This window comes from Epinephelus fuscoguttatus, linkage group LG4 (assembly GCF_011397635.1).
Source record: "Epinephelus fuscoguttatus linkage group LG4, E.fuscoguttatus.final_Chr_v1".
NCBI lineage: Eukaryota > Metazoa > Chordata > Actinopteri > Perciformes > Serranidae > Epinephelus > Epinephelus fuscoguttatus.
This window is the reverse complement of record NC_064755.1, coordinates 27,614,054-27,634,058: the sequence shown is the minus strand read 5'-3', so window position 1 is coordinate 27,634,058 and position 20,005 is coordinate 27,614,054. Positions and strand designations below refer to the sequence as shown.

Sequence of the window (20,005 nt, the reverse complement as noted above, 5' to 3'; positions counted from 1 at the left end):
TGCCTGGGACAGCAGCAGCAGCAGCAGCAGCAGCAGCAGCAGCAACACCAACACCAACACCAGCAGCAGCAGCAGCAGCAGCAGCAGCAGCAGCAGCAGCAACAGCAGGCTCACGTCAAGCCCGAGCACAGGGGCCACTACGCTCCAGGGTGAGCACAATACCACAGAGGTGGATGGATACAAGAACATGAAGTATAGCATACATTGAGACTTAGGAATGTTCAAAAAAAGGTTCAAGACATTCCCACAACTCACATCTTAAACATGAAATCAGGTGGAAGTTTCAGAAGATGACGCAGTATATATTTTTAAAGCATGCAGCGAAACCAGACACACACCCTGCTACAGGCCCATTATGCAATCAATACATGATTAAGCTTCATTTGTACAAATAAAACACTAGCTGGACCCGAGGGGGAGGGAGACTGATAACAGCCAGAGAGAGAGTCAAATTACATCCTGCAAAAAAAAATCCTGACGCACAAAATCTTGTGTAAATAACGTCTTAGACTTACTCTGATCCCAAAGGAAAGGTTCTCTCTTAAATATAATGGCAGTTTAGAAAATAAGAAGAATATAAGAGGAGGCACTTACCAACTTCAAGCATGGTATTTCTTTAAGGATTTCTGTGATTTGAAAGTGGAACGTTACTGTTTTTGTGACTATAACATTGTCTACCTTCTGTTTTTTAGGACACTACCTGAGTCCCCCCCAGACTCCAGCTCAGAGCCATACTCTCCTCAGCAGGTGAATGGTAAGTAATGTCTTTTTCCTCTCACTGCTGAAGTGTGTAGAACGAATGTGACAATGACATGTAACAAACAGAAATGGTGCTTTAATCTGTAGTCTGCTCTCAGACAGTCAGAGGAACCCACTGAAGTATTCACAGTGTATGTGGGTCTCAGTCAAATCAATATCTGTTACTCATCACTTTGTGTTTGAACAGAGCATAAAGAAAAAGGGAAGTTCATGTGCAAACCAATCAATAAACTGAATGCAGTGTCTGTCATTTATAACCAACAGTTTATATAGTTTGTGTAGAAAATGGATTTTATCAACTAAATTAAATGATCTGAAATCAGCTTTTTAAGCTTTCATGTTAAGAATGAACCAGTGTATGGTTGGCTTGTTTCAACATTACGAACTGAACAAAAACAGCGCTCAAAGTCATTATGTACTTCTTGCTGCTCACACACCTGTGTTGGTCTTGCCCATTAGTAAAAAGGTGTGGAAGAGTGCTATCTGATGGGCAACCCTCCAGTTCTCCAGTTTGAAACAATGGAAAATACCTTCAGTTAAGGTTGTAGGGAAGTAGAATGAAGCGCAGTCTGAAATGCAGAACTGACAGATGAGTCTTAAGGAGAAAAAGCAGCCTTCTGTGTGTGATCAAATGTATTTGGAAAAAACAGTATGTATAATGGTGTAGACAAGGGGTGTCAAACTCACTTACGCCATTTGATCTCAGATGGGCTGGACCAATAAAACCATCGCACGATAACCTATGAGTACCATCAGCTCCAATATTTTCCCGTCTTTTGTGTAAAGAATTACAAGTACATTTTGTAGAGGCTCATCCTTTTACAAAACAGACGAACAGCCTGAGATGTCTCAAGAAAAATAAATGCAGTTTCAGCAGTATGTCTGAGTTTCTACACATTCAGTCAGTCTTCTTCTCACTGTCATTACATGAGCATTTATCCAAATGTTTCCTGATACAGATTCTTTTGAACTGAAGCTGCTGATTGACAATATTTTGCACAGTGTCCACTATCTTTAAACATGATCACAGCAAGTCTTCATGGTTATATCAGAGAACTGTATCCAGGTCAGGGTGGAAAAGGCTCTGAAGCAGAATTTTACACAAAGTAGGCAACGCATTGCTCCTAAAATCTGACACCCCTTAGTACAGTCATCTAGTGTGCCGAATCGGACCCTTTGGTGAGCTGGTTCTGGCCCGTGGGTCGTATGTTTGACACCCCTGGTGTAGATGTTATGCTCCTTTCCTGTTGTGTCTTCCAGATCCTCATATGATTAGGACCATGACACCAGAGAACATGTGTCACATGACTCCAACACCACCCCTCCCACCACATGGGCACTATCCCAGCATGCACCGGGACATGTACCTGAAGCCTGAACCCATGATATCCCAGTATCCCATTGGTCCAGCCACAAGCGGAAGTGGAGACATGCAGCAGACTCAGATGCTCCATCAGCTACTGCAGCATCCTCAGGGGCAGGAGTGAGTCATGAGCATATACAGGAGGGTGGAGGGAGGGTTTTGCTGTCCAGTTTGTATGGAGCAGAAGGAGTAGAAATGTGTGCAGTTTTTGACTGTGTTTCCCTTTCCTCCAACAGCGGGATTCCTGTTCACCAGGCCAAGAAGAGGAAGCACTCTGACTCTCCCAACAGCACCCTCAATTCCCAAATCCTCACAGGTATCATCAAACAAGAACCAGGTAGGCAGGCATCTTTCTTCTCTTCCTCGCCTCCTCTACCTCACTCTCACTTGCTCTTATCTACCCTTTAACTCATTCAACACATTCTTAGCATTCTTCTATCTTGATTTAATTGCTGCTCTCTTTTTTTTTTTACAGGTTTAATGCAGGATGCAGACAACGCCTACCTGGACCCAAACTATCAGTGCATTAAGTGGCAGCCTCACCAGCAGAACAAGTGGACACCACTGTATGACGCAAACTGCAAAGAGCTGTGGGTGGACTTTGTTTTGGCATATCTGTACATCTTGAGGTTTTTATTCTGGGGGGAAAAAGAGCTAAAAGCACTGTGCAGAGAGCCAAGACTGAAAGATGTTATAATTGGTTCAATGAATAATTCAACAAAGTATACAGCAGGAGTGTCAAAGGAATAGCAGGGTTGCAGAGGTCTACAAATTCCTCAGAGGTGAGCTGTGCGGGGGAGTGAGCGAGAGCAGGGTTTCGGCTTAGAAAGACAACGCGAGGAGGGGGTAAAGGGAGAAATTAGTGTACACCTACTTTTGCTTTTGCAATGCCAAAATAGAAAAAAAGTATAGATAGGGAGGAAGGTTGAAATGAACTCACAAGACCTTTCAGATATGTTATCAAAACCACCTGGTTGCCCATCACAACATTTAGCTCACTACACCTACGTAAGGGCATGGAGGGTTTTCATTTGTTTTACATTTGATTTATTAAGTCTTTGAGATTATTTCAGTCCTCGGTGTCATAAAGTAATGGCAAGAAAATGGGAAAACCGAGGCCCAGGGGCATATGCAGGGGTGTCTAACAACGAGGAGACTTTTATTTCAGGGGTGGTGCCAGACCTTGTAAACATTTGGGGCTCAGCCCAAACTTAGGGTGGTCCAGGGGCATTGGGAGAGATTTTTTTCCAGTTTACAGCACCTGTATATGCACTATTTGTCAAGCCATTTGAGATAATAAAATGCCTAAAATCTGTAGATCATATGGGAAAAACATGATGGTTGCCAAAGTAAAAAATTCATCTTATAGACTGAATCCCAGTGTTTGTTTACAGTAACTTACCTGTAGAAAACCCCCCATGTAACATTCATGACAGAAAATGGTGCTTAAAACGCTCAGCTTAGAACGCTGAGGATGACTTATTTTAATTCCTGACACCTAAAAAGAGACAAAAATTGTCGAATCATAATATTCTTAAATTACATTACATTGGTAGGTTTGGACTTTGGCGTAAACAGCATTACAGATCTTGAAACCTACTTTTGTTACACTATGTTGGAGTGGAGTTTACAGAATGAATGTAAAAAATCATCAAATCAAATCATTTACATTTGAATCCATACCATAATAATCTGCAACGCTCCAATTACAAATCAAGGATCCCCAACAATACCAAGAAAATGTTAGTAAAATTTTGTTTGTGTAGCACCTTTCAAAACCAAGGTTAAGAAGTGCTTTGCAAAAGAAAAAATGTCTAATTCAAGTTCATTACAAACACTACAACAGGAGAAAAAAAGCACAACAAAAACAAAGGACTAAATGTGGGTTTCAGTACTCTGAATTGAATATGAGGCCAGATGTACATTTGTTAATTATATTAGATGTCTTTAGGGAATATTATAGTAGGGTAACAGCATATCTGAATGACTAAAAGTTGTAGATATTTTAACAACCTAAAGGTCCTCTCTACTCCGCCTCTGGTTTATTTACAGAAAAAAAGTCTTTTATGATGGTACTACAGGGAAATAAGAGAGTTGCCAATCACATCTCCATGTCAGCTCCCCTTATAGATTATAAAATGTTGCCCATATCTTTGCCAAATCACATACATTACATATGCTCCGTCAACATGTGTCGTGTGGCATGGACCTGAAAAACATGTAGAGGACTCCTATTAATAGTCAAGAGTCTCCCCCTGGTGATAAAATGGCAAAAGTCAGCAGTATGCAGCAGCTTCTACACTTTCCACTTTTCTTAAACCCTATGTGCACTTCCTATTCACATTATCTATATGTTGCAATCTCTTTCCCTGTCTGTAGTCCAATGCCAACCTACCGTGTCGATGCTGACAAGGGCTTCAACTTCTCCTTGGCTGATGATGCCTTTGTCTGCCAGAAGAAGAATCATTTCCAGGTCACAGTATACATAGGCATGCTGGGAGAACCCAAGTACATCAAGACAAGTGAGGGTCTGCAGCCCATCGACTGCTTCTATCTCAAACTCAACGGAGTAAAGGTGCGCGGAGGCGAAACAGTGAGCATGACCTTAACTTGACAGATAATTAGCTCTACAGTGTTTAGTGTATATTTTATTTCTGTCTTGATTCCCAGGTGGAGGCCATGAATCAGTCCATCAGTGTGGAGCAGTCACAGTCTGACCGCAGCAAGAGACCCTTTAAGCCAGTGCTGTGAGTGTCAGATCTTTAATGGATAAGTTCATGACTCAGTATTTAGCTGTGGAAGGCAGATTGTTTGCATAATGTGTTTGTGATTCTGTTCCTTCCAGGGTCACCCTGCCCTCAGAGCAGGTCACAAAGGTCACAGTGGGGCGGCTCCACTTCAGCGAGACCACAGCAAATAACATGAGGAAGAAGGGCAAACCAAACCCTGACCAGAGGTGAACGACATCCCATCACGTGTAAACAACATGAGTCACCATGATCCCGTCAAAGCTTCAGCAGTCACATCTAGTCCTGATGTTTTTGTCCTCGCAGGTATTTCATGCTGGTGGTGGCCTTGCACGCTCAGTCCCACAGTCAGAGCTACACTGTGGCTGCCCAAGCGTCTGAGAGGATCATCGTCAGGGTAACGTCTGGCCATGTCTGTCTGCCTCCTACAACAATCATATCCCTTGTGAATGTGACACCTTTGGTCTGTTTTACATACCTTTCTGCACTAAAAATATCACTGAGTAGATCACATCTTTTCCATTGTCTGTCTTTCCATTCATTTAATCTGCGTGACTGTGATCCCCTGCACACTTATTGTACACTCTAATACACACCGTAAGCTGTGTTGTGAAAACCATGTATCTTTAAGAAATTTAAGAAGTGTCTTCGCTCATAACGAAACATTTGACCACACAATTAATGAAAACATAAGGTGTAAATGCATGTTTTTCACTGGACAGTGTTGGCATTGTGCTTACTCTACATGTGTAAAACATGTAATTACAGTGTATAGTTAAAGGTATACTGTGCAATAATTGGCTGGTGTCTGTAAACACAAAAAGTAAAAGTGAAAGCCAACAATGTGGCATTTCGCCTCGCTATATCTGCAGTTTTTTCAGCGCTGTGTCCCACCCTGGGTTCGAACCAAGACCCCCGTTGAGGCAACAATGCTAACCACTGCCACCGTGCCTCCCACGGTGGTACAGTGGACTTTATATCTGTAACACTGCACAGTGTACCCTAACTGCATGAGCTTAATAAGTTTTAGAGCTATTTGAAATCTGTACAATCACATTAAAATTATTTTCAGCTGATTAGGCTTACATGAGAACAGAATTTGGTGAATAAATTTGCTTTTTCAGTAAGTTTTAAACACCGGCTAAGCTATAAGCTCTAATGTTCAGTCAACACTATTCATTTTAGGCTTGTGTTAAAGGAATAATTCCACATTTTGGGTAATACACCTATTTGCTTTCTTGCCTCATACCTGTACACTAAATATGTGGCTGGAGCCAGCAGCTGGTTACCTCAGCTTAGCATGAAGACTGGAAACAGAGGAAACAATTATCCTGTCAATGACTAACAAAACAAAATCAGTGAAATCTGCTAACCAGCACCTCTAAAGCTCACAACAGGAAAAATTGTGGTTGTTTTACTGTTAGCAGAGCCCTCCACTGGTTTTCTGGAAGTGGTACCTATCTTCTTATTTAACTCTTGGCAAGAAAGCAAATAAACATATTTTCCAAAATGTAGATCTATTCCTTTAAAAATGTTGCCATTATTTGGATCTTTTTGGCACATCTTTTAGAAACATCTGAACTGCTGTTTGTCTGTGCACCCTCTCCTTTGTCTCTCTGTTACAGGCATCCAACCCAGGCCAGTTTGAAAGTGACAATGAGGTGCTGTGGCAGCGTGGCCAACTGCCGGACTCAGTCTACCACCACGGGAGAGTCGGCATCAACACCGACCGGCCAGACGAGGCTCTTGTTGTCCATGGCAATTTGAAGGTCATGGGCTCCCTGGTTCATCCGTCTGACATCAGGGCCAAAGAAAATGTCCAGGAGGTCAGGATGACACTCAGTGTGTATGTATATGGGTGTGCGTTTGTGCATGTGCGTGTGTGTGTGTTTCCAAAGTGTCAGTGTGTCATTGTGTGCCTTGTCATCATGAATCATGTCATCCAAATGCTCACGCTCAACACAGCTGACTGTGCAGTTTAACTCTGAGTTTGTCTTTTCATTGTTCTTGATCCAAGCGTTTTCATCTGCAACATGAACATTGTGTTTTCATACCATCTGCATGGACGTCACTGTCATTCTGTCTGTGTGTAGGTCGACACCACAGACAATTTGAAACGGATTTCTCAGATGAGGCTGGTCCATTATCAGTACAAGCCTGAGTTTGCTGCCACCGTGGGCATAGAGAACACTGCAGAGACTGGTAACAGCTTCATGAATAACAAATTTAAATGTTTGCCTCCATCATCTCATATCTTTGTACACTGTATATCATGCTGTCATCTCTATGTCTTAATATTGGATCTGTCTTTTGCTCCATGTCCTGTGACTGTACACGCCATTGTGCTTGTGCTGCTCTTTTTTCACTTCAGCACTTGTTATGTCTTCCTGCAGGTGTCATCGCTCAAGAGGTTCAGCAGATCCTGCCTGAAGCAGTGAAGGAGGGGGGTGATGTGGTGTGTGCCAACGGAGAAACTATCCCCAACCTGTTAGTGGTCAACAAGGTATTAAAAACACAAAAGACATACAGTGCACACAGACTCACTTCCAAACACACTAACAGCTCTCCCTTTTATTTTACAGGAGCGTATCTTCATGGAAAACGTGGGAGCGGTGAAGGAGCTGTGTAAGCTGACAGACAACCTGGAGACCCGTATAGACGAACTTGAGCGCTGGAGCCGCAAACTGGCCAAGCTGCGACGCCTTGACAGCATGAAGAGCACCGTGAGTGGAGGCACTGTCAGGTGAGAGCAATGAGCAGGAATGCCCTCAGATGTAGGCTGCAGGGTGGGTGGCACACACAGGATACCTTTACGCGGACACAAAACAGTCCACTATTATACTGAATATGACAATATTCTGAATTAGATGTGGATCATGTAAACAATTTATTTCATTTGGATATTCCGAATTAGGCCTTATTCCGAAAGTAGAATTTTCCGATTAAGACATGTAGGATATTCCGATATTATTCAAGTGTTTAGGAGCATTCTGTGCATCTCATTTGGGGTTTTTACCACTGTTTGCAACACATGGCATCTTGCCTGTTTACAACAGCTCTGTGCACTGTCATGGATACGTTGTGCACAAACCAACATGCCAACAGTTTGCAAGGCTACAGTAGAGATGCACGGGTGGAAAAATTTAGACACAACCAACAGCCATTCCACTTTTCCATGTTTTGATGCAATAAACAACATCTAAGGACATGTTAATAAAAGTATGCACGGCTTCATGTACAGGGGAATATTAGTGGAATAAACAGCTCAGTAGGAATATTGTCTTTTTCGTTATAAACACAAAAAAACAGAATATTAGTGTGCATGTAAACATAGTAACTGACAGAAACAATCTTGTATGATTAGAAAGAATTAACAGATCACTGTTTTTTCTTGTAGCCAATCAGGGAGTTATTTCAGCAGAACAGGAAGTGGCCCACTCAAGAAGAAGACAGTCAAACCTGGGAGCAAGGTCTGTGGTGATAATTATGCATTTAAACTGTGTTATGAGTGAACAACAGGGTTATAACTTTAATGTAATCTGTGTTTTTTTGGTGCAGAATTTGCTTCCAGATCAAGGCTGCATCAGCCAGAGGTTCATGCAGGGAACCATCCTGGCACTGGTCATTGTCATGGCCTTCAGGTTAGACTGAGCCAAATGTGTTTGGGGAGGGAGTGGTGGGTAAAGAAAAATAAATCAGCTGCAGCTGTGTGCAGAAATGACATGAAGATGATGACTGGATCTTCCTTTGTCCCCCGACAGTGTCATTTCCATGTCCGTCCTTTATGTGTTGACTCTTCACCATAGAGGAGACGTCACAGAGAAAGATGGGTATGTGCTTTCGAGGGAGAAAAACACCTAAGCTTTATAGTGACAGAAATCAACTTCTCTCTTCTCCACTGATGTCTGTCTATATAATCTGTTCCTGCTTTCTGTAGCTATGTTCCTCCCTGTGTTCTCTACATCTCTTGGATGCCCATCTTCACTGCCACTGTCACTTTCTGTCCGCCTGTCTGCCCATGGTATGCTCTCAACACCTGTCTTTCTTGCTACTTGTTTCATTTTCTGATTGACTCTTTCAGTCTTATCTTTGATTGCTTAGTTGGGTGTTTCTTTTTTTCTGAAAGGAAATCATGAGTCACGTATCTAAACAGCCTGAAATGAACTGGGTTTTACATGTTTCATTGTGCTACCTGAAGTATGCTCTTGACCCCCTGTACTGCTCTCTGACTGGTGCAGGTCCAGAGCTGCACTGGGATCCTCACGCAAGAGTCCATACACTCCTCTGTCCACCACCCCTGCACCAGGTGAGTGGAGTGACTGATCACTAGGGCTGGGTATTGTTTAAAAAATTACGATACCAGCACCAATGAAGTGATACTGATATCTTTATTTTTCACTTCATTTGATACCTATCATGTTAATAAAAGTATTAGGTTGGGTAAAATGCCACCAGAACCCACGTGCCTGTGGTATAGCCATACTTTCAAAGAGTTTGGTGGCATCTCGGCACACTACGCTGCCAACTCCATCAAATACAGTGCATTGACTTCACTACACCACAGACTTTATGGACTATAGCTGCTGCAGTAGTGGGCCAGTCACATGTTGCATGAAACTGAAGAATGCTTACAGTGATTGGCTTCAAGCAAAACCATACAAATAGTAATTTCTTTCTAGATTTTGGCACAAAAAGGATCAAATGACGGTGTCATTTGACTGGAGAAGTTTCAATACTACTTGGTCCTGGGTTACTTTGTAACCCCAGCCCCACTGACCACCTCACTAAGTTTGGTATTTTTGGAAAGCACAGCTATCAACAAGCTCACTAAGGGCATACAATTTCAGTATATTTTAGTGAGATCTGATCCTTTTCTCTATTTTTTTCATGAATCCTGGAGCTTGCTGTTCAACTTCAGCCATAAACAACCAATCAGCTACAGTTTTGACATTGAGTAACAACCAATCCACGCCAGGTAAGTAAACAAATATGCAATGTTTTCCCTGTAGAGTACATTTGTCTTTAATACAGGTTAATTATCTTCCTCCTCTAGATTTAGGTGGCCCAGTTCCCACTCCAGGCTATATTAATCAGAAGGCCAAGTCCAGATCAATGGACAAGGAAGGCCGTAGTAGAAACCGCCTGAGTCACACCTCAGCACCTTTGTACTTTGCCAAATCCAAAAAGCCGGCACCTACAGACCTGGGTGGAGTGGGAGCTGCCAACCGCCTGCCCCCAGGTCAGCCGCCACAGCCACGCAGACAACGCAGCCTACACACAAAGGGTGAATCCACAAACACAGCCCAGACACGGCACTGTTTTCACACATATAATATGCAGTATGCAAACATCGTAAAGCCGTGTGTTTGACAACAGCAAACAAAGCTTATCTACAGAATGTACAGTGGAATGCGTCAGTGTGGGTCCAGCGCTCACAGTGCAGCTTTCCTTACTTTTGCAGGAGGAAGGTCAGCTCCCTCTCTGACTAGTCTACATATCGTGGAGACAAACCAAGAGATTACAGCACGAAGTTGCGCCACACCTGAAAGCTGCAGGTACATACTTAAAAGTCTTGAGTTGACGTTGTACAGACAGGTGACAAATTAAAGGAAGAAGCGACATAAAATGTCCTAGTGAGGTGTTGGGCCAATAGCATCCGGATCAGCTGCAATGCTCCATAGATTCTACAAGTTTTGATCTCTAGTGGAGGGATGAGCACCGTTTTTCCAAAAGATATTCCCTAATTTGGTGTTTGATGATGGTGTTGGACCGCACTGTATTACTCCTTGGTCCAAAGTTTCCAAAAGGGGCTCAGTCAGGTTGAGATGTTTCAACTTTGAAGGCCATCATTTTCAAAGTCATCGAAGTCATGAAACATCATTCCCTTTATGGAAGTATCTAAATTTATCATGTATCTCCAGTCATTCCTTGATGTTTTTCCTTTGATTTGTCACCTCTCTGTATGTTTACCCTTTACTCAGTTACAGTATGAATTCAGGTCTTGATGCTGATGCTGTTTTTCTCTGTGTTTACTCCAGCTACACAGTATCACTCCATGGAAACAGAAATTCCTCCTTGTCACAAATCACTTTGCACATGACGTGAGTACACAGACATCACGCTATCTACATAACTGCACGCATGCAATGGTAATGCTTTACTTTGCAGGTTGGTAAATTCCTAATGATTTCTGAGGAGGTGTCCTGTAAAAAAAACAAAACAAAACATGTAATTTGGTACAAAATAATTGTAAAACGGACCAGGTTTTAATTGTTAAACTTACAATTAGTTCACTTTCAATTAACTGCAAAACTAATGTTAAGGAGACTCTAGTAGTCAGTGCACAGCAGGTCAGCAAAAATTTGCATTTTTTTCCAGGGGCAAGCAATTAAGCAGTAATGTAGAGAATGTTGATAAATACATTTTAACTTTTCCCTACAAAACTGGTGTGCTCTTCTCTCTCCTACACATCTGTTTTGAAATAGATGTGCAAAGTACTCTTTTTTTCTGACCCTATACTAAGTTCAAAATACATCAAAAAACAACTTGGAAATTGTTAGTAAATAACAGAACCATAAAAGAAGTGTAATCTGTGCAACCAAAAACAATGTTTCAACTGTAGGCCACAGAGACTTGAAGCGTATTTAATTCTTTACAGGTCCACGATCAGCGTGTGGGTTCGACAATGTGGAGCCACCAAGGGACGTTTATGCCCTAACCACACAGAGACAGAGCTCTATGGTGGACAGAGTACATCAACAAAGGTACATAATGATCATCATCACCTATCATATAAAATGACTACTACATTGAATTACTTGTTCACACTGACTCTTTATTTTTTCCACTAAGGGGACTCATCACCTGTGGTCAGTGCCTGTGCTGTCCTTCCAGGACATCACCTATCACTTCCGTGTTTCCCTGTCTGTGAGTAAACTTGTCCTCCAAAATATGAGGGGCTTTAAGGCGTTGCATGGCTCCTCTGTGTTGCTTGATCCAGTAATTGTAGTACTTTTGCCAGCCTTTAGATCTTTGCACACGGAGTCTATTTTTTTGGATGCATTTTATTTAATCCATCATCCAAACCAACAAACATTACACACAGAAACCTTGCACACTGAATCCAACAAGTTGTTGTTATTGTTACATTTGTTTGCGAAAATTTGCAATACAAGACAAGATGAAAACACACATTTCCTCCCCTGCCTCTCTTCACTGCAGTTACCTTTCTGGTTGTTGCTACACTTGCTCCCTGTCTTGCATGTGGCTAAAGGGGCTGAGCTGTCCTTCCTCTCTGTCTCTACACTTTCACTGTCTGTGTGTGGTCCACATCTTCCTCCTCTTCATCATTAGCCACCTAAATATTACCATCTGAGTAAGCTATCTGAGTTATGAAAGAATACTGTGCGACCCATTCCTCTGTCTTGACAGGGATGTGTCCTGTGGCTACATTGTCTGCACTGATTCCTGCTCAAACAACTCTCTAAATGCCTTTGATGCAATATTTAGAAAATTTCAACTGTTCCAAAAACTTTTATGACAGACAAAAATTCGGACTCATCGTGCAAACAGGATTGGCACAATGTGAGGTCGTATTTATTTTTAGATGTGCAATAATTCTGGACTCAGTGTGCAAAGGCCTTTACACCAAATGACTTTTCATGTAAAACTGTCACAGAAAAATTTCCAATATCGGATTAAAATAAAGAGTTATAAAGAGTTTTACCTCAGTTGGTGTGCACTCCCTTGATCCTGATTGTTCATCGTAAGGTGGACATAAAACTCAGTCCGAGCTGTCCTAAGTCAGAATTTTCTCATCTTGACTTTCTGACAAAATCAGACATATTTAATATTATCTTAAGCTTTTAGTCTTGGCTCACGCAAACATTGAAGTTTAATGATGTGAATATTGTCACCAATCAATAGCTGCACTCTCTCAAACACCAAACAGGAAACAGCAAACTGGGCAAACATTAAACATGGAGGAGACTCTAGGGAGGTGCCAGATTGTGAACAAGTCTCGGTTCTCTTGGGCTGTGGAAAAGGAGGAAAAAACTGTTGTAACTGTAATGAACAAGATTTGGTGTTTAAATTGGCGTGTATCTGATTCACCAATCAGCACGTTTTAGTGAGAAATCCTGCTTTTTAAAAACAGTTTGCCTTTTGCCATTTCCATGGTCTGCTCCCTAAAAGATATTACAGCTAACTAACAGATGTTGGTAATGAACTGAAGCACCAAAGCCCAAAAATAAAGTTTGTACCCAAATAAAGTTTATCTTTATGGATTATATTGATGCTGAACTGACAGGAATTTCCATGTGACACCTTTTATCTTGTGTTTCTAGAGTTTTGTGTTTTTGCAGACACATAAGGAATTGTTAATGTGTCATATTTCTTCAAAGGAGTTTGGTGTAATAATTTCCACAAGGAGCAGGATGGGAAATAATCTTGAAAGGATCCCAAGTGTTTCTAAAATCTTATAGTGTGTGATGAAAAACTCACAATGTCTTTTGATGTGAGAGGGTGTTAGACTTTAGTCTTTTCACAGTATTTATAAAATCTTTTCAAAGTCTTCTAGTATGGTAGGCAGTAGTTTGAATAAAGTCAATGACTGATTTATGACTTTTTTCATCTCCACATTCTTTTCATTGACAGAGTGAAGTCAGCTGTGCCACTGAAGGAGAAGCCTCATCATACTCTGACTACCATTTTCTCATTCAAAGCAGCTGTGTGTGAGAAGGAAGACGACGTGTCCCAGTGCCTTTACGATACACTACGTATTTCCTGTATGGTTGCGTTTGTATGCTGTTGTGATGGGATAGGGTTTTGTCTTGTTATTGTACATTATTTTTAAATTGATTCATACAGAACAAACTATATACCACCGTCCCCACTGTAATCCCCTTCATATGTATATGCATTAAGACATCTCTTTTTGCTGAGTTTGAAACATTGTTTTTTCTTCTGTCACTGAAAATATTTTAGATTACTGTAGTATGACTGTTGTGTCACTGTTAACTGAGTCCATGAGTGTATCGCTCATTTGATTAATGATCGCCAAGTCTTCCATACTTACAAGCCATAATTACTTTTTCATCCGAATCCCACTTTTTAAATGAAGTCCAGGCAAAGATACTGTAGAAGACGCTGCACATATTTTTGTTTCTGTATGTACACTGAAACCAGTGTCGACTGGAAACAAAAACACTTTTCAATAGTTTGATACACTGGAGAGAAGATAACTGGCCTCTGCTGAAGGCCTCAGTGAATAGTTGCAACTCGCACTGGAAATATACCTCAGTAGTGCACACTGGCAAATCCTGGGTCTCTACAGTGGAGCATTGTGTCTGAGGCTGTTGCAGCCGGCTAGACTGTCTGCTGTCTCCTCACGCAGAATCTGACTGAACACTGCACAGAGAGGGACGTACTGTGCAGTATTTCTGTCTCAGTTGTGACATTAAAGGTCCAGTGTGTAGGATTTAAGGGGGTATGTTGGCAGCAAATTGAGTATAATATAGTAAGTATGTTTTCTTTGGTGTAAAATCACCTGAAAATAAGAATTGTTTGTTTTCGTTACCTTAGAACGAGCCATTTATATCTACATAGGAGGTAGGTCCTTGTCCATGGAGATCGCCATGCTGCACCACCATATTTCTACAGAAGCCTAGAACAGACAAACCAAACACTGGCTCCAGATAGGGCCAATCACTTTTTTGCATCAGCCAACATAGTTAGCAGCCCCTCCATGATGAGAGCGTAGGATAAACACTGATTTGTAACATGATACTGCTTTATTCTGTGTTTTTTCTGGTTTAAACCACCAGGTCTATTTGTTTTGAAGAAGAAGAGACCTGTGCTGATAATTCTGCCTCCGGTAAAAACCTCCTGAATATCTGGTGAGCACACATTGGCTGGTGCTTCGTGGGTGGCCTGTCTCTGACATGCCAAATAGGCTCAAAGAAACAGATTTATAACATGAAACTGTTTTTTTGGGGTGTGTTTACTGGTTTAAATCACCTAATCTGTTTGTTCTGAAGAGGAAGAGACCTCTGTCGATATTTTGGCTCCTGGATAAAAACCTCCTGAATGATGAACACTGAAGAAATTCTAACTGTGGGAAATTTCAGTTGGTTGCAGTTTGCAGTCCTCACCACTAGATGCCACTAAATACCCCAAAATCTTACACACTGAACCTTTAAATAAAACATCAAATTGTTACATTATGATTCTGCATGCCCAAACCCTTAGTATCCTTCCTTAAATGAAGGCATATAAGCCACACTTACTTCAGCCGATTCACTGGAAGACATGCGATAAGACTGGACAAGTAAACAAATCACTGGAAATGAGCATGTAGAAACACTGACTGCTTTTAGCATCTGATAGTGGAAATCCAACAAGTCCAACACTGACAATATTTCAACAAACACTGGAATAGCTTACACTGTATTTTGCTAACTGGACAGAATGCTGGCAAGGCAATAAATGGCATATATCATTTCAGGTGCATGCCCAATCATTTCTCTAAAATGATGCATCTCAGCTCAGAGGCGACTCAAATGCTGCCTCAGCTATGGAAATTCCATTTTAATGGCTTCATCATAAAGCTGAGAGGGAGTTGCATTTATTTATGCACACTGCAGAGATAAAAATTGGATATTATACACTGGACTGTTTGTGTATTTCTCTGGATGTTTCTGGATAATTATCCTGTGTTTATACAATTAAGAATATGCAGTGATAACACTTTGAGTATAACTGACTTGTATGATGTTTTCTTTTCTATTATCCTTTCTCGTCTTAAAGCCATCCTCTATTCACTCTCACCACCATGCTCTTGTTGCTTTTGTCAAAATTTGTTTTTAAATCCATATTCCATATGTGTCTGTATTCATAAAGAAGAAATGCAATGGTGTATCTCACATGTAAAATCAATATTAAATAGGAAAAACAGCCATCAGACAAAGGTTTATGGAATTTATCATAATATTAAGACACTGTACAATGCTTTCAATATACTTATTATGACTTCAGTGGGTGTAGTGTACTATTTTAGCTTATTTATAATGCACCAGCTAGCATAATGAAAACCACTGTAGCACTTTTTGCACTGTATATATGGACTGCTTTTGCTCTATCCAGTGCACCAGACTGTTTTCATATACTGTGGTAGAACTGCATTACATGTAACTGTATAGCCTCATTTGTTACTACCAATGCTCCTTTTTATCTCGTGTTTTATCATATTGTTTTTACAGTTAATATTTTTTTTTTGGGGGGGGGGGGGGGGGGGTGTATTATCAATAATGTATTAACTTTTAGCTAATGGAGCCCAGAGATAATTGATAAGTATGTAAACACACAACACACACACACACACACTTCTAATTTTAGCACTATTTGTTAAGAGAAAATGCCATAACACTTAAACTCGTTGAGTACTTTAATATCACTACTTTACCTTTTTAGGCCATTTTATCATTACATTCAAAGCCTTTTGTCAAAAATATGCTGTAATACAATGTAAATGCATGTAGTAAATAAATTTGTGATTGAATTTTCTGTTGTGTTTGATTGTCAAGCTGCTTCATGAGCTGAAAACAAAGTGCTGGTTCTGTCCATTAGATGGCAGCCGAGGATTTATTAACAGCTCAGCTCAGGTCACTGCTCAAGGAATGACAGAGTTTATGCCCTGATATTTGCCTTTCAGGTAGCGGAGTACATACCGCTAATGTCACAATGTCCGTCGAGTATTAAACCTAAAAATTACTTAATCGCGGCGTATGTGTTATTAACATTGATGTGTGGGTGATTAACTGAGAGAGAAAACAGTTGCACGCAGCCAGCCTAAGATGACGAGAAGCCTGACAGGCTAAACTGAGGATCAAAAACCACCCTGATCCAACCGACGTCACGACAAACCAGGAAGTGACAGTCAGTACGTGGCCTTATCATTGCGTACCACAGAGGCAGGAGCTCCGCTTCACTGTAAAATGGTAGCATTACAAACCTTTTTCTTGTTTATATGAATTTAACTGTAATTTACAATTATATGCAGTTTATATTTACACATTATTCACAAATTCATTAGCAAAACAAAGCGTTTTTTGCGTGAAATTACGCTGTTTGTAGCTAACGTTGTAGATATGCAAACTAGCAGAGCAACGTTAGCTTCGCATGTCAAATTCATTGATTCAGACTCTCTTAAAACTAAAATAAATGTGTTTTTGATCCTAATTAAACGCCATAGTCTTGGTACATTGTGTGAAGAAGTTAAACTAACCTTGTCTAACCTGCTTGTACCTAAATTCTGTTTGCTGTGGCTGCAGGAACTCGAGGCTATGACCAGATACACCAGCCCGGTGAATCCGGCTGTGTTCCCCCACCTCACTGTCGTCCTGCTGGCCATCGGCATGTTCTTCACTGCCTGGTTCTTTGTGTATCCTTTCACCGCTTGTTTCACATAACACTGTGCGTGTGGTTAACATGAAAGAAGGGGTCATACCAGACATCATGAGGCTATTGCAACTGTACAAGATTAAAGGTTTAGTTTGTTGGATTTAGTGGCATCTAGTGGTGAGGCTGCAGACTGCAATCATGGATGTACAAAGAGAGCTGGACACAGTGTTAGAGCTGCTCAGTGGTGCATGAAGCCAAAAAAAAAAGTTAAGCTGCTGGGTATAAAATGATTGGCACTGCTTCTCGACTGTGTGGCCAAAAAAACAGGCACACTGGAGACTTCTGTGGCCAAGCCAGATACTTTTAGTTTAGCACCATGCTAACTTTAATGGATGAAATTTATCCAACTGTACAGCCCCTGTAGACTTTCTAAATGTTATGGACAGAATGGATCAAAATCTGACTTTGGAACGAGTTCTTTTGCTGGGGTAGTGACACTCAGAAAAATTTGACCACAGATTTACAGACATCTCTTTTCCTATTCAAGTCTATGGGAAGAAGTATTTATGGGCCACACAGCATCACGTGACATGATGTAATGACACTGTTTGGTCACTACAAAAGCTGGCTTCAAAGACCAATGCACTTTCAGGGGTCAGATTGCAACCAACTGAAACTTCTCCCCTGTGCCAGATGTTAAAACTGCTATGGCCAATGTGAAAACGTGAATGGCCCTATAGAGAGCTAGTGTTTGTGTCCATTCTGGGCTACTTTAGAAACAATATAGGGGACTCTGTGGAGGAGGTCCCGCTACGTTTGTAGATATAAATGGCTCATCCTAAGGTAATAAAAACGCATATTTTCGTTTCAGGTGATTATTTAACTAACAAAAATATAGTTATGAATATTATTATGAACAGTATTTCTATCAATAGACGCCCCTAAATCCTACACACTGAACCTTTAAGACACTTGAGCAAGCTTTTCAAAGACAGGCTGTCTTTAATGTTAATGCACATTTGATATGGTTTTCATATGTTTACATCAGGTATTGGCTGTTATTATATTAAAGGACCAGTGAGTACGATTCAGGGGGATTTAGTGGCACCTCGCAGAGATGATTGCAGATTTTAACCAGCTGCAACTTTTCCAGATTAGAATTCCTTCAGTGTCCATCTTTCAGGAGGTTTTTACTGGGAGCCGAATTATCCTCAGAGGTCTCTCTGGTAAAAACAATCAATAAGGCAGTTTCATGTAAAATTTCTTTTTTTAAAAATAATTCCTATGTTCCTGTCACGGAGGGGCTGCTAACTGCAGTGGCCGACACGAAAACATGAATAGCCCTATCTAGAGCCAGTGTTTTGTGTTTGTACAATCTGGGCTACTGTAGAAACATGACGGTATACCATGCTGATCTCCCTGGATAAGGACCCACTCCTAGTGTTGCTATAAACGGCTCATTATGAGAACACAAAAATGCAACAGCTCTTATTTTCAGGTGATTATACATTAAAGAAAACACACTTTTTATATTTATATAATGTTCCATCTCTGCTAATGCGTCCCTCTAAATCCTACACCTTTAATGTTTATGCAAACATAAAGTGGTTTTCATTGTAAAACATAGTAAAAATGATTTCAGTGTGTTCGTACTTTCTGCACATTTGATCAATACTGTGATAATACAGATCACCGTGATCATCTGTAGTCACTATAATCATAATATGAAATTTTAACTCAGTTTTAATGTCCATCTATGATTTGAACTATGGACAATTGCATAATAAGCTATACAGGAGGCATTAGATTTGGCAAAGAGCTCAGAATTTGGCTGTTATTTGTATTTTTTATGAGCTGGCCCTTGACCCTCTCATCAGCTATGAGGTGACGTCAACAAAATACACCAGGGACGTCTACAAAGAGCTGCTGATCTCCCTCGTGGCTTCACTTTTCATGGGCTTCGGTGTGCTGTTCTTACTACTCTGGGTTGGCATCTATGTATGAAGGTACATTTGAAATCTTCTCATGGACTAGAGCTGTTAAGAATAATCAATTAACCACATAGTTTTAAAATATTAATTGCCATCTAGTTTGATGATCGATTGATCTGTTTGTAGTAATTAAAAAAAAAAAATCTGATTCCAGCTTCCTAAATGTTAATATATTTTCTGGTTTCTTAACTCCTCTATGACAGTAAACTGAATATTTTTGAGTTTTGGACAAAAAAAAAAAAAAAAGACATTTTGAGGACGTCGTCTTCAGCTTTTAAGAAACACTGTTTGACATTTTTCGCCATTTTAGACCAAACAACTATTAAAGTAATCAAGAAAATACACTACAGATTAATCGACAGTGACAATAACTGTTAGTTGCAGTCCTATGACCGTCTCATAGTTTTATTTTTAATGGTTGAAACAGTTTTGTAGTGGTTAATTTTGTTCCTCTCCCTCTTGTTTCCTGCAGTTTCGGGTGACTGACTTAAAAGAATATGACACATTCCAGTGGAACGAACGACATCACACACAATGCGGACTGGATTTAATTGGACTGCACTGACAACATTTTGGGATCATATGGACTCTGGGTTTCTTGTCACAAGTAAAGGGGGATTTGTACAACTTTTGGTGTCTGTTTTTTGTTTTGTTTAGCCTGATATCTGCAACAATCCACGGATCAATTATATAAAATGTTAACCAACAAGTTTATTTAGATGAGAGCTGAAGTTCACTGGAACTTG

General features: G+C 40.6%; 2 protein-coding genes across 9 annotated transcripts in view; both read left to right on the top strand.

Annotated features, from left to right (window-relative positions):
• The window catches only part of myrf (myelin regulatory factor), a 29,735-nt gene extending 13,309 nt beyond the window's left edge, over positions 1–16,426 (top strand). Inside the window, exons 3-26 of one of the 8 annotated variants that reach the window (XM_049574131.1) lie at positions 1–149; positions 693–754; positions 2,020–2,242; positions 2,359–2,459; positions 2,598–2,712; positions 4,502–4,697; positions 4,793–4,869; positions 4,968–5,078; positions 5,176–5,281; positions 6,495–6,695; positions 6,963–7,071; positions 7,263–7,372; positions 7,452–7,612; positions 8,267–8,339; positions 8,428–8,510; positions 8,631–8,699; positions 9,108–9,175; positions 9,770–9,844; positions 9,923–10,153; positions 10,331–10,424; positions 10,908–10,970; positions 11,528–11,633; positions 11,722–11,796; positions 13,525–16,426. The exon at positions 1–149 is cut by the window's left edge and continues 196 nt beyond it. In XM_049574131.1, coding sequence (XP_049430088.1) covers positions 1–149; positions 693–754; positions 2,020–2,242; positions 2,359–2,459; positions 2,598–2,712; positions 4,502–4,697; positions 4,793–4,869; positions 4,968–5,078; positions 5,176–5,281; positions 6,495–6,695; positions 6,963–7,071; positions 7,263–7,372; positions 7,452–7,612; positions 8,267–8,339; positions 8,428–8,510; positions 8,631–8,699; positions 9,108–9,175; positions 9,770–9,844; positions 9,923–10,153; positions 10,331–10,424; positions 10,908–10,970; positions 11,528–11,633; positions 11,722–11,796; positions 13,525–13,605 — 2,739 coding nt within the window. In that variant the 3' untranslated portion in view covers positions 13,606–16,426. Of the gene's footprint in view, positions 150–480; positions 609–692; positions 755–2,019; positions 2,243–2,358; positions 2,460–2,597; positions 2,713–4,501; positions 4,716–4,792; positions 4,870–4,967; positions 5,079–5,175; positions 5,282–6,494; positions 6,696–6,962; positions 7,072–7,262; positions 7,373–7,451; positions 7,613–8,266; positions 8,340–8,427; positions 8,511–8,630; positions 8,700–9,107; positions 9,177–9,767; positions 9,845–9,922; positions 10,154–10,330; positions 10,425–10,907; positions 10,971–11,527; positions 11,634–11,721; positions 11,797–13,524 lie in introns of those variants that run through there. The other 7 variants (XM_049574129.1, XM_049574125.1, XM_049574126.1 and 4 more) reach the window with 7 other exon arrangements.
• Positions 16,427–16,775: 349 nt separating this feature from the next.
• Positions 16,776–19,886, top strand: tmem258 (transmembrane protein 258). Its single transcript, XM_049575212.1, has 4 exons — positions 16,776–16,865; positions 17,199–17,308; positions 19,146–19,274; positions 19,732–19,886. The coding sequence occupies exons 1-3, from the start codon at positions 16,863–16,865 to the stop codon at positions 19,270–19,272; spliced, it is 240 nt and encodes a 79-aa protein (XP_049431169.1). The 5' UTR covers positions 16,776–16,862; the 3' UTR covers positions 19,273–19,274; positions 19,732–19,886.
• The last annotated feature ends 119 nt before the right edge of the window (positions 19,887–20,005 follow it).

Excerpts from the sequence above, each read along its gene's own strand:
- tmem258 (XM_049575212.1), top strand. Across the intron at positions 17,309-19,145 it reads TTCACTGCCTGGTTCTTTGT|CTATGAGGTGACGTCAACAA; the intron begins GTATCCTTTCAC and ends CCCTCTCATCAG.